A 13,333-nucleotide genomic window follows, 5' to 3' on the forward strand; every position below is an offset into this window, starting at 1 on the left:
ACATTGCCTGCACGTTTCTACACCCAGTTGCATTTTCCAGCCCATGGGCAGCTCCACAATTAAATGCCACATGCACGAGGAGAAAGGTGTGCAAAACAGATTTCAGATCCTTTAACGTAAAAGGCACAACTTGCAATACAAGGATGGAGTGATTTAAGAAATTACAGCACTGTTTTTTTTAAGATCTCACAGAATGAACACAGAGAATGGGAGGGAAACTTTCCCCCTCTGCTCCTGTTCTTGAAGTGAATACATATTTGTGTTTCCAATAAAAGGCCATTTTTACATTAACTGTCTGTAACAGCAGGAGACAGAAAAACTAACACAATCTCCACATCACACACAGGATGATCTTCATATCACGTGGCCCTATTCTCAAAACTATTATTTATAAAAGACAACTAGGAAAATGCACAATGCATCTTTTCTGTGTCACCGGAAGGGTAATGTCTGAAGAACTTTGAGATCTTTGGGAATCTTCCACATTTTAGACTTTTTTTTTTCCTTTTTGGCTTTCCGAAGTAAATTTAGCAGCCATGCGGGCCACTGTGTTTAATTAAGCTTTCAAAAGTCCTCTGACAATGCCAACAATTGTAAGACACTTCTGTGGCTCAATCATGCAATCACTGTGACAGTTCTATTTACAATTTGTCTTAGAGAGAGTTTCTCTGACATTGTACTTTGACAAAACATCCAAGCTGCCAGTTCACAACCTTTCTTGGTCTTATTTACAAATACAGCTTGTATATAGGACTCCCAGACTCATGAACATGAGACTTTGGGTAGTGGCCTCACAAACACAGGCTCCCAGTGAAAATCCTAGATATATATAAGGAAACAGTATTCTCTATTCTCTGCATACTGAAGGTAAATAAAATGTTCACCAGTATATTGGGGTTTTGTTTGTTTGTTTGTTGTTTTCTTTTTCAGCTGCCATGCTAAAAATTCACTTCAGAAGTCAGTGGTTTTTATTCAGAATCACACAAATAAAGAGAAATTAAAAATAAGTAGTCATATTAGGATACTATAATTTATAGTCTCATTTACAATTATACCATGAAGTACACAAATACATCCCCAATTCATGCTGAGTTAGGAAAGAATTAGAATGGGTACAAAAAGAAAAGGCAAGTTGCTTTGCTAAGTTCCGAAAAGCGTTAAGTATATTATACTTGATTTACCTTTAAGTAACATGCTGACATGTTTGTTTTTGAATTAGTATTTCCCCCTCCATTAGAGTAACTGTCTAATATATTTTTATCTAGTTACGAAGTATATTGCCTAAGCAAATTCATTTTTAAATATCCTGATATAGACGTCTATGTTCATGATTTTAAGGAGAAAAAATATTATATATCAATAGTAGTATATCTGAGTACATTTGATAAGACTGGTCCTATTCTCCCCCATTCTCTTAAAAAGCTAACTTCACGACAGCCCAACCCTAATTTAAAGATTTCCATGTGTCATAAGCCAAAATCTCAAATCTGACATTGTGGGATAATATTTTTGGCCTTTTCTGTAAGTGAACAGCAGTTTCACATTCACTAATCTCTGATGAGTATTTCCCCCATCATAAAAGATGAGACTACAAAACACAGCAACAGCCCTGTTAAAAGCCCTGACTGCCAGTCACAGGCTGCTGACATCTGATGGTGAGTATCTGACATAGAAATAGATGAACTGGGCCCCACACAATATGACCTGCTCATTTCCAGTTAAATTAGTACTATGTCAATGGTTTCACTGGATCACAGCCACACAGTATTTTGAATATGTGAATGAAATGAAAAAAGCAACCTGAACAACACACACATGTACATGGGTGAAGTGCTGAAGCTCGTAGCCATCTATACGCCAGGTAAAAAGAATCACCCTTTCCAAAACACACTCCTCTTCGGGCGGCCTATGTCCAGTCAAAATGCAGATCACTTTACTGAAGACTTAAAGAACGCTACCTTATTCTCCTATTTGAAAGGCCCCAATGCTAAGCTTTATTTATCTCAAGAAAATCTGTCACTGTTTTATTCCTGCTTCCTGCCTATAAAATGGCACAGAACACACAGGGAGCTCAAATCCAACTTACATCACTTTAATAAAGCCTTTCCTACACAGTGCACTTAAATGACTACCTTTTATGTGGTTGCCAAACATATTCTTCTAGAGATTCATCAATAGATCTCTCTACTAATATGGAGCATTGCTTCTCCTTTCTTTTTGTGACACAATTCAAATATCTACTGGATGATTATTCTTTTTGTTTCCTTCCTTGCCATAAAAAGAAAAGCAGACTTGGAATTGTAAAGGCGTGCTTGAGAGAAATGGGCTGGTAGTGTGCACAGCCGTCTTCCAGAACTTCCCTTCAGAGACACCTGAGGGCCAGGGCATCTTAATTTATGTGCGATGGTAGAATGTTAATTTCACCATAGGAAACTCTTAATTCATTACTGTGAATTATGAGAAGTCATGATTCTAGTTACTGACATCTCGCTTTGAGATGTGACCACGCTATTTATGTCCAGCCAATTCCAGGGTGGGAACAGGTGATTAAACACAATGAAATGAATCAAGGCTTTGTAATTATTTGTGCATGAAAGGTTTACCTCACCTGGGTTGCTACATTTGTGCACCCATTGAATATCTTAGATACCTTATAACGCTTTTCATCTCAGTGAAATTATTTAGTATTAGCCTTCTAAAACATCTTTTAAATTTGCTTTCTTTTCTTTTTTCTTTCTTTTGTGTTTTGTTTTTGGCAGGGCAGGGAGGGGGTGCTTCTCTGGGCTCTGCTATTATACTGGGTCTTAGAAACAAAAAACCTTTATGACAACCAGAAGGTAAGGAAAATATCTTTTCTTTCTCTATGTACATTCACAACTATAATAGTAAAAAGCTATCACTATAGTGCCTTCCCCCCCACCCCCAGCTTTTAGATTCCTCTTCTAAGTACAGAAGCACAGAATTTTGGAGCTGGTTAATCCGAGAGTGAATAACCTATTTGGGACCTCAGTAAGAAGTGTGGTTTTAATTCCTGCTTGACAGACACTGTGTTTTGTCTTTTAAACGAGCGGCCCGATATGTAAATACGATGTTACATCACGCAAGTGTTACTCCATATTTGGTGATTTAGAAAGGCTTTGGATCTCCGAAGACGACAAATCCCCTTCCGCTTGCTCTTGCTTCATTAATCATGCCTTACATTTTCCTTCCAGTCACAAGACAGCACATGGAAATGGTCACTGCCATTGCCTACTTGTGTGTGTGGTGGGGGGGATAAAATGTTAACCTACATGTCACATAAGCTAAATGCGGTGAATTCTAGAAAAATATTTTGTAAATGCAGCTTCCCTGGTACAGATTTCTCTTTTCACTAAAGGAAAAGTATCTGAGTGTTATTGCAGGAAGCATGGGGGAAAAAAAAGGAAGAAAGAAAGAAAATGCCACGTTTGATTTTAATGATCAAATTCCAGAGGGGGCGGGAAGAAGAAATAATACGACATTTAATTCCCTCTGGACCACTGACCTACTACAGTTCAACTTTGTGGTCAAACGAGGTCAGAAAGACAAGTTCCAGTGAATCAATTGATTATACGCACTATCTTTCCTAAAACTGAATAAACCTTCTGCGTTTTGGGGGAGGGGGCAGGGGGAAATAGAAGAAAGGGAACCACCAGCAGGCTTAGCATTTTTGTCACCATAGACTCTGCATTCACTTTGTCTTGTGTGTTAAATCACTCTGGTTTCACAAAAAAATGTCTTAAGGGTCACTATATAATGTTGCTGCTTATCACTTAGGGTAAGGATTTAAGTCCCTCTGCTAGCCGTTAATTCCTTTTCCCATGAGCTGCTGAGAAACCCACACACCTAACTACCTCTCTGCTAAAATTAACCAAAGGAAGGAGAGCTGTTGAATATGTGTATGTATTTTTCCAAGAGAATTTTTACATTGTGTTATAGCTGAAACAGTGGAAGTCTGGACTGGACATTTGTAAGGGTGACATGTGGTTGTGTAAACCACAAACAAAATCAAGATACATCTGTCAAAACCACATCAGAGACAAGAGAGAGCACAGAGAAGCATTTATCATTTAGCTGAGGAGGCAGGCTGCAGGGAGCAGCCGTTCCTGTCAAACCAACCTTTTGAAATTTCCAACATGCCCTTAAACTTTTCGAGTAAGCATGTCTGTGCGCTTCAGCAACTGCCCTCTCTACTCTGGCCTGGCCAGTCGAAAATGGCATCTTAAAGTCAAGGTCACGGTGTCATCCCACCACGGGGCTGTGTTTAATTACAGCCCCATACGGGCTGACAGCCAATATGGATCCAAGGCGAGCCCTGAAGCTCAGTTAACTCTTTCTACCCAGTCCCAAACGCCCTGTCAGCCCACCCTCCTTCGCAGAAGCCTTGAGAACTAACAGCACCCCTAGGGAGGTCTGACCAGGTATTCTGACTCAAACAGGTCATTGGCCAAACTACAAAATGCCTGTATGGCCACTTCGCCTCTGACTTGTCACCATGGCTGGAAATGGACATTGGAAACAGGGCCAGGTATACTAAGGTTCAACACTTAAAAATGAGAAGGGGAGAAAAAAAGGAAAGAAATTCAGCATCAACAGATCCAGAGACAGGGTATCAGGTGTGTGTACCTATTCCACCTATATCTGACTCAGTGAAGTGGAAAATATTTATTTTTTTTGTGTTCTGGACGTAAGCAATAGGAATGATTGTTTTAACGTTACAGGGCTGTCATGGACAGTCACATGGAGAAATACAGAAAGCTCTTCACCACTCCTGAGTGCTTGGCTACAGCACCTCTGAAAATGAAAAGAAAACATGCAAACAGCTTTTCTCCTTGCTTCTCATTTACCTGCTATGTGTTCCTGTTTGGGGCAAATTCCTCTAGATGACGTTGATAAACAATCGTCATCCTCTGGCGTGACCTGGATGCCAACCTCCACGGGATTGGATGCTTTTTTCATCTCGATTGGTGAAGGGGAAGGTGGCTTATCCACAGCTTTTTCTAAGCAGAGGCTGCCATTGCATTGTTTCCGTTTGTGCTCGATAAAAATAAGAATGTCCCCCAATGGGAAGTTCATCTGGCACTGCCCACACGTGAGGAGGTCATGGTCCCCTTCTGGAGCTCCCAAAGGGCCGTGGTCTGGTTCATCATCTGTAAGAATGGCTTCAAGAGGTTCGGCTGTGGTTGGAGAAACAAAAGCACAATTATTAGAGCACCAAAGAGAGAGAAAGGGGAAATACATTCTCAACCCCACCCCATCCCACCACATTATATAAAGTGTTTCTAGCCTCCTTCATATAATACCCAGAAAATGTGAGCACCTAAAACATGTAAGGATATGGAGGTTATCAACAAGAAAGCAAATTTATCAATGAGGCAAATCATCATATATTTAAGGAAAACTATCTGACTCGCATAACTCCTGAGAAACCACACACACACACACACACACACACACACACACACACACACTATAAATTCTGTCTGTTTTTCGAGTTTAGAAACAATGTTGACTGTTAAGTAAATAGTTAACACAGGTGACATAAAGAAAGCTTAAATAATAACTACCCCCAAAACTGGTAAAAACATGGATTGAAACCAAATTTCTTTCTTTTTTCCTACAAAGTTGTCTGTTGTGCCAAAGAATAAAAGAAGAGGTAAATAAACACACACACCCTTTGTGTCAGTGTATATACTTCGAAGTATACAGAGACTTAGCTTTGTAAATTAGAAAGCTACTATATCACACACAAAATGTGCCACATTTACACCGCCATAATAAGCAAACGACTGCATTCACCTGTGAAACGGATCTAAATAATAATCATAACGTAGCATAATTCATACTGCCAAAAACCTTTCTGATCTCACTCTCAGTAGTGCCACAAAATCAAAGAAATACCAAATTCACTGGCAATTCTTCCCAGACACATTAGCTAAATGGGATACTTTTGAGTACTTAAGAAAATAAGCCAATTAGTCATTTTTTCATTCTGAAGAAAGGAATGCCTAAAATATTCTAAACATGTTTGCACTTGGTGGCTCCCATCACATAAAAATCAGAATGGTCAAGCAAATGCCACATCTCAGAACAAGGCTGAGAAGTCCTTTCTTTAGACTTGAAATACTTCGCCTAATGTTGTCAAAGTTGACTAATTTTCTGAATGAGCTCCAAAACGCTTCATTATGGGACTATTTCTACACACATAATCACCAGCGGATGGTATAACAAGGTAGATATGTCTTTCATTCCCGTTTCCTTTTTTTTTTTAACTTTGCACCAAAATACTCTAGCGTCTCATTTGAATAGCTTCTATGATTTTTTAACCTTCCAAAGGGGAAAAAAGAGTTGGTAAGTATCTGCTCCTGAAACTGTATGCTTACCCTATCAAAAAAAAAAAAAATCACAAAATACAAAACACATCCAGGATGCTGCCAGTTAATAAAACTGAAGCAGAAAATGTACAAGTCTTAAACAGTTAATCAGTCTGACCTTCTTTAGCAAGCTGCCAATTTCACATTTAATGAACTTAAAGCCACAGAGAATCAAAAAATAGATTTTAATTTGAGTGTAGAATATTGGAACCGATTTTGATAAAGTGCAAAAATCCAGTGAACTCAGGTTAAATTTATTTCAACCCTACCCAGGCTGAATATTGAGGGGGAAGATCTGGAGTAACTCCCAGATGTGCTGGGTGAAATAATATTGAGAGAGCCCTGCCTAGCTGCACCTGTGCTCAAGTAGGACATGTCATAATTTCTAGCCTCTGGTACTCCTCCTAATTTAACATAAGGTCACCACAGGAATATGAAGGTTATATTCCCACTAATAAAGACAGCAAGGTAAGCACTTATGTTTCTTTGCCCAACATACTGACCAAAAGATAAATACAAAAAACACATGCATGCTTTTCAAATAAAATGACACAAATGGAAGTGCTTTTGCATTATGCCTCTGTGTCATTTTTCTTCTACATTTGCTTTCATTTTGACCAAGTGAGGCACTGAATAGGGAAGTCATTCTCCAAGATCCCTGCTACTTGAATTAAGGATTTTTAAGTATACATTGACAAATGTGGCTTTTTGTTGTTGTTCAGCATTAACCAAGTTCTGAGGGTTACAGATTAAAGAAAGATTCAGGAATAATATTTTGTTTCATTAAAGTTAGTACTACGTAGAACCTTTGCAAAAAAAAAAAAAAAAAAAACCAAAAAACATTTTTTAAACTCCACCATTAAGATTCGTTTTTTTGTTTGTTTGTTTTTTTATCCCCAAGGCCTGACATATTCTGAAAGTGGAAATATTATTTAGGAGCAAAAGGAAATATTCTCCTAGGTAGCAAATAGTTAAAGGTAATGCGGTACAAAACAGACTTGGTTAAAGTCTTCTAAATGTAGTGACTGAACTGATTTACAATCAAAACCAGGAAATGAAGTGGTAATTCAGAGGTTGCTGATTACACCTCCACATTTCACCTAATTAATTTTATAGGAGGCAAAGTTCTTGAAAATAACAAGATGATCAAATGTACAGATATAAAACCTGTAACCTCAACATTTTCTATGCTCTTAACGTAAATTATTGCTAATTAACAAGAATTATATCCTAATGTATGAAATACGTCTAACATCGGGCTTCTTGCAAAACATTTGGCTAGTAATGTTCAGAGAAATACCAAAACGTGTTTATTATTGCTGCTATATTATTAAAAATAAGACGAAGTGGGGCACAAAGAAAATATGAAAATACAATTCTCTTGGTGTAGTCTACTGATTTGCATTGACATCTTTTCTCAGTGGTAATCAACATTTCCTTTCTGGGCATCTGTTAATTTCTCTGTATTTTAATGCAAATTCCTCTTTCCCTAAAAACATTCCTAACCTCAGCCATTTTACCCCCTCCCTCAATTCAACTCCATCCTCCTTCGCCCCCACAATACCAACGTTTCTAAGCTCCGGCCTAAACCTCCCGCTACAAAGCGGGGAGTCCAGGATTGAAGTGGAAGGGAGTGGGCAAATAATCATAATAATTAGCCACGAATTCTCTACAAGAGGAGAAAAATAGAAAATAAAATGCTTCTGCGTTCAAACAGCAAGACAGACTGGAACGTCTCAATGCCCCAGCGGCTGACTGAGATCTCCTTCCTCTCTGCAGTTGCAAAGGAATAAATTTAAAGAAGAAAAAAAAAAGCTCAAGAAGAAATGTAGGGAAGAAGCGAGGGAAAGGAAGGCTGTTGGGGGAGGGGGAGGGGAAAAGGAGCTATGCCTTCAACTTTGCTTTCCAAGTCCTTCCTTTTGATTGTCTTAACAGGGTAAGGAAGCAAACCGAGTCAGAAACGCAGAGAGGAAAAGCAAAGAAACAAAAGCGAAGGCTAAGGCTAGAGGCCCGGGGCCCGGGGCCCGGTGGGGGCGGGCTTTGCAGAAAGTGAAGTTGGGCGCCGGGACTCAGGCACAAAGCGAGCAGCTCGCTGGCTGCAGCCTCCGGCCGCGCTTGCTGCAAACACGTGCAGCGGCGACTGCCGGGCCGTGGGGCCCGGGCCAGGCCGGGAGGCAACGGGCAGCCAGGGGCCCCGACTGCCGCCTCCACCTGCGGTCCAGCCCGGCCTCAAGGTGACAACCGTTCCCTGGCCCCGCCAGTTGGAGAAATGGGAAGTGAGGCTGGGAAAACTCGGTTGGTTAACCTGGTGCAGTCTCGGTATCCTCACACACACCTCAAGCGCGGGCCCTGAAATTCATTCTGTGTCCCCAGGCTCACACTTTTTACTTTGGGGGATCTCTGCAAATGCGTTTCCCCCGCAATTCCGGGCACGAGTGTGCGCAGCGCCGCGGCGGCTGCGGTTATTCATTATTAATGACGCTGCTAGCCCGCATCATTATGATGATAACTATTACTATTGTTGTGATTTCGGGCTCCGAGGCGAGAGCTGCGGGAGGCGGGGGAGCCAGGGGTCGGGCTGTAGAGCCGCTGTGCAAGCCCAACGTAGCCGCCGTTGTCCGTGCTTTGCGCTGGGGTGTGGGGGTGGAAGAAGTGAACCCGAAGACCAAGTGCAAACTTGCTGGATCCCGCCCTTTGGCCTTGCCTCGAAGGCGGAGAGTGCGTACCCCCCTTTTCCCCCTACCAAAAATGCCCGCCCCGAAAGAAAGCGAAAACTGCACCCCACTCCGCGCCCGGCGCACGGGATTGTCGTCCGCGCTCCCGAGCGCTTCTCCGCAGCCCCGGCCAGAAGCATTTTTAAAGTCAAAATGAAGAACAAAGACATAAGGGGTGATGGGGGGAGAAAGGGAATTCTGCCTAACCGTCCGTTTCCCCCACCCCCACCCTCGCAAAGCTCGTCCCTCCCCGGCCGAGAAACGCAAAGCAGGGAGTGGGGGAGGCTCTGGTACAGGTTCAAGTTCGCTGAGCTTTCTTGATCTTGTTCTGCCTCCTAGCGACCGAATGGCTCATTCAGCCTAAGAAGCGGAGGATTGGGGGGGAGGGGGGGTCCTGAACACCGGAATGGCTCCCGCCCCCTCTGCGCACCCAGAAAATGAGAAAGAACTGGCCCTTGAAACCCCTCCATACTACTCCCTTAACCCAAAGCCCGCACTGAGACAGGGATAGAGGCCAGCTAAACCCACCCAGCCTGGAACGTCCCGAGGTGGACCCGGGGTGGGTGGGGGATAGGGGAGCAGCCTGGACTGCACGCCTCAGTCCGTCCTTTGAGCCCCCACTGCATCCTTCCGAAGAAGGTTCCGGCTTTCCCGAGTCCTGCGAACACTGCCCTTCCTTCCCGCCGGTACCTGGCCGGGCTGTAACTTCACACCGCCGCACGCCGCGTCTGCTCCGCATCCGGCGCGGCCGGGGGAGTGGGGGGCGGGGGAGAGCGGCGAGGGAGGGATCCGCGGGGGTGGGGAGAGGGAGGGCCCCGCAACGTGCCGGGGCGGGGGGAGCTTCCGAAGTGTGTGACAAGTTCCAGAGCCCAGTGAAAAATTCAACTCCTTATGCGCACCCCCCCAACCCTTTAATAAATACAGAACTGGGTATAGACGGTGTTTTAAAATTACATCAAAATTTAAAATAAGGGTCACGAATGAGGAGGGGAAGGGATGTGGGCCCTCTCACGCCTTTCTTTCCCTTGCTGCCAAACTTTCCTAAGTGCCCACCGCCCGCCTTCCCAGACGCACTCGGTTAGCCAGGACACAGTAACCCACCCACCACCTCATAAAGATTCAAAAGGACCACCGCCCCCCCCCCACCGACCCCCGACCGAGCCAGACCCGGGTTAGAGGGCAGAAACTCAAAGGTGGGGTGCAAGGAGTACCAGGATCCAGCACTCCCAAAACACACAGTCGCACATACTGCTCCCTTGCTCACCTCCCCACCGCACCCCCACCCCTCCCAATTCACCCCCCACCTGGCCTGGCAAGGCTCGGGAGGCGGGGGATAGTGGCCAGACCGGGTGGGAGGGGGTCAAGGAAAGCACGTGGTGACCTCCCCAAGGTCCGGCGCGGTGGACAAGAATGTCGGGGGGTGGGGGTGGGGGAGGGGGAAACAGACGCGCTTTTTCAGTTGCTTTACAAAATAAAAATGCTTCGCAAAGCTGAGTTTCTCCCCAGCCGATTTCGAAGTCTGGTGGGCTGGGAGGAGGTCTGGGTATTGTGCTGGGGGCGAAAATGGACTGTGGACCCGGCTGGCGCGGAGTCGCGGCACGGCCTGCCGCTGTGCCGGCGGGCAGGCGGCTGGCGCGGGGTGGGCGATCCTGGGCAGGGCGGGGGCGCGGCGAGGCCCGGCGAGGCCCCGGCGAGGCCCGGCCGCCGCCGCCGCCCGCTCCCGGGCTGCCGCGCCGCGCTCGGTCCTCTGTCTGTTTGTTGGCAGGAGGCTCCCGCACACGCGGTGCTTGTAAACATTCAGACACGAGATTTTTCCCAATCAAAATCCACTTCCACTTTTTTTGAAAATCTTCCAAAAAATAGTAAGAGGAGGGAGTTCCTCGCTCCCTCTCCATGCCGCCGGCGCTCTAAGTTTGCAACTAAAGAGGTTTTGGGGAAGGGGGTAATTGTATTTTTCCTCCTCTAATAGAGATTGAGATTTTTGCAGGGGGGGTGGGGGAGTCAAAGAGGAGAGCGTTGCAGAAAACGGCTGGCCGAGCGTTCGGCTTCTGTTTTGGGGCAAGAAAATTTTTACATCCTCTTGCCTTGTTTTATTTTTATTTTTTATTTTATTTTATTTTTCACGTCTTCTCGCCGCCACTTGAGGTTCGGCTGGGAGGGGCGGGCAGCGGGAACCCAGGCGACGGCGGCCCGAGCGCCCTCCCTCCATCTCCCGCTCGCCCCGGGCCCTTGCTCCTGCCCTTCGGCGGCGGCGGCGCGGAAGGGCAAGCGCGAGGAGCCGGCACAAAAGGCAGCGGGACAAACACCCACCTCGGGCCGGAACAAAAGGCGGCAGCGCCGGCGGAGGCTCTGGTCCTTCGCGGTCGCCAGGCTCTCCCAGGCGCCGCGGCCCCTCTCCACACTCTGCAGACTCCAGAGCGCCGGGGGGCCCCCTCCCACAATCCCACTTTCTCACTATTGTGGAGATGACTACTTTCTTCCTAGTGCACACTTGACCGTGAGCGCGCCGCTGTCCGAGGGCCATTCTCACCTCTTTTTTCCCTGGGAATTGTTTTTTTGGCTTGGGCTCCCTCCTCCCGCCCCGTTTTCCTTCCTTCGGTGAGTGGAAGCAACCCCCCCTTTTCCCCTCCAGTTCCCTCCCCTAGGTTTGCAAGAGAGTTGTTCGCATCCATAGCATTGTTCATTATTTTGCAAAATTGGAGGGGAAATCATTGCGTTCCTTTTCTAAAAGCGAAATAAAGCAGCGGAAAGCATGAAAGAGGAGGAGTCAAATTTTTGTAAATTAAATAAAAATAAAAGGTGCGTGCTATCCCAAAAGTGTACGTACGCCTGTGGTTCGGGATAGGATGAGGTTTGTTTTTTGTTTGTTTGTTTGTTTTTTCTCCCTTTAAGCTCTTTTCTCCCGACTCTCGGAGGTTCATCTCGTGAAAAAATTAAAAAATGCATGCACACACCCCTCTCTCCCCCTCGCTCTTACTTCTCGTCCTGCGCGCTCTCGTGATTATTAATAATTATTATTACTATTATTGGGTTACTTACGCGAGAATTCCCGTTTGCTTAAGTGCTGGGGTTTGCCTTGCTTACGGCGAGACATGGTGGGCTGCGGGGCGGGCGGGCGGCGGCGGCGGCGGCGGCGGCGGCGGGCGGACGACGGCTCGGTTCACATCGGGAGAGCCGGGTTAGAAAGAAGGAGACTCCAGAGAAAATATCTTCATCAGTGCCTTTTGACATCCAAAATAAATTAGAAATAATACAAAGATGGCGCAGGGAAGATGAATTGTGGGAGAGCCGTCATGGCTTTTTTTTTTTAAGCAAAAAAAAAAAAAAGAGAGAGAGAGAGAGAGAGGAGAGAGAGATAGAGGGGGAGAGAGAGAGAGAGAGAGAGAGAGAGAGATGAAAAAAATGGCAAAAGCCCCCCTGAGCTGCAAGTTCAAGTGCGGACGTGACGTCCCTGCGAACTTGAACGTCAGGAGTCTGGATGGACAGAGACACACAAAACATGGGCAGGGCGAGCAGGAGAGAAGGGGAGGAGGGAAGGGGAAGCTCACACCAATGGACACACATCAGGGGCTGGACATGAAAAAGAGACCAGGACAAGCCAATGGCCAGTGCGGGGCGGGGGAGGTGCGGGGCGGGGGGCTCCGCAGACGCCAGACGCGGCCCCCGGGGGAGGGGCGGGCGGAGGGGAGGGGGCGCTGGGGCCGCAGGCTCACCAGTGGCCGCAGCCAGCGCCGTGGCGGCAGCGTGGCCGGGAGAGAAGAAAGGGGTGGCGGGGGGGGTGGGGGGGAGCAAGACGTGCGCCCTGCTCCCCCCCGGACGCGGACCCTAAAATGAAAGATTACTTAAAAAAAAAAAAAAAAAGCCAAGAGTGTACAGCAAGACTGCAGCTCGGGTCCGGGGAAGCGCGGGCGGAGGGAAGCCAGGTAGAGTTGCTCCCGGACACCCTCCTCCGTGCGCACACCCACTTCCCCTCACCGCCGCGCCACGGCCGCGCTCGCTCTCCGCGTGCGGATGCCCGGGGCCGTAGTGAAAGCCCTGAGCCCGCGGCTGCGCTCGGGAAACTTTGCCTGAGGAGAAGATAGCAAAGAAAAATCACCCGAAGTTGAGAGCTGAGCCTCCAAGTTACAGCTCCTCAGCCGGCGAGGGGAGGCGGGAGGGACCGCGCGGCAAAACGGAGTCCAGCCCAAGTTTGGAGGGTTACGGGTCCGGAAAGGCAGCTCTGGGGCC

General features: G+C 46.4%; 1 protein-coding gene across 8 annotated transcripts in view; it reads right to left on the bottom strand.

Moving 5' to 3' along the window:
- The window catches only part of BCL11A (BAF chromatin remodeling complex subunit BCL11A), a 101,158-nt gene extending 88,326 nt beyond the window's left edge, over window positions 1–12,832 (bottom strand). For 5 of the 8 annotated variants that reach the window (XM_042932346.1, XM_042932345.1, XM_042932340.1 and 2 more), the window contains exons 1-2: window positions 12,146–12,578; window positions 4,866–5,195 (exon numbers count right to left, since the gene is read on the bottom strand). In XM_042932346.1, the coding sequence (XP_042788280.1) occupies window positions 4,866–5,195; window positions 12,146–12,200 (385 nt within the window). In that variant the 5' untranslated portion in view covers window positions 12,201–12,578. Of the gene's footprint in view, window positions 1–4,865; window positions 5,196–8,727; window positions 8,840–9,796; window positions 9,873–12,145; window positions 12,579–12,819 lie in introns of those variants that run through there. The other 3 variants (XM_042932337.1, XM_042932341.1, XM_042932342.1) reach the window with 3 other exon arrangements.
- Window positions 12,833–13,333: the final 501 nt, after the last annotated feature.

This window comes from Panthera leo, chromosome A3 (assembly GCF_018350215.1).
Source record: "Panthera leo isolate Ple1 chromosome A3, P.leo_Ple1_pat1.1, whole genome shotgun sequence".
Classification (NCBI taxonomy): domain Eukaryota; kingdom Metazoa; phylum Chordata; class Mammalia; order Carnivora; family Felidae; genus Panthera; species Panthera leo.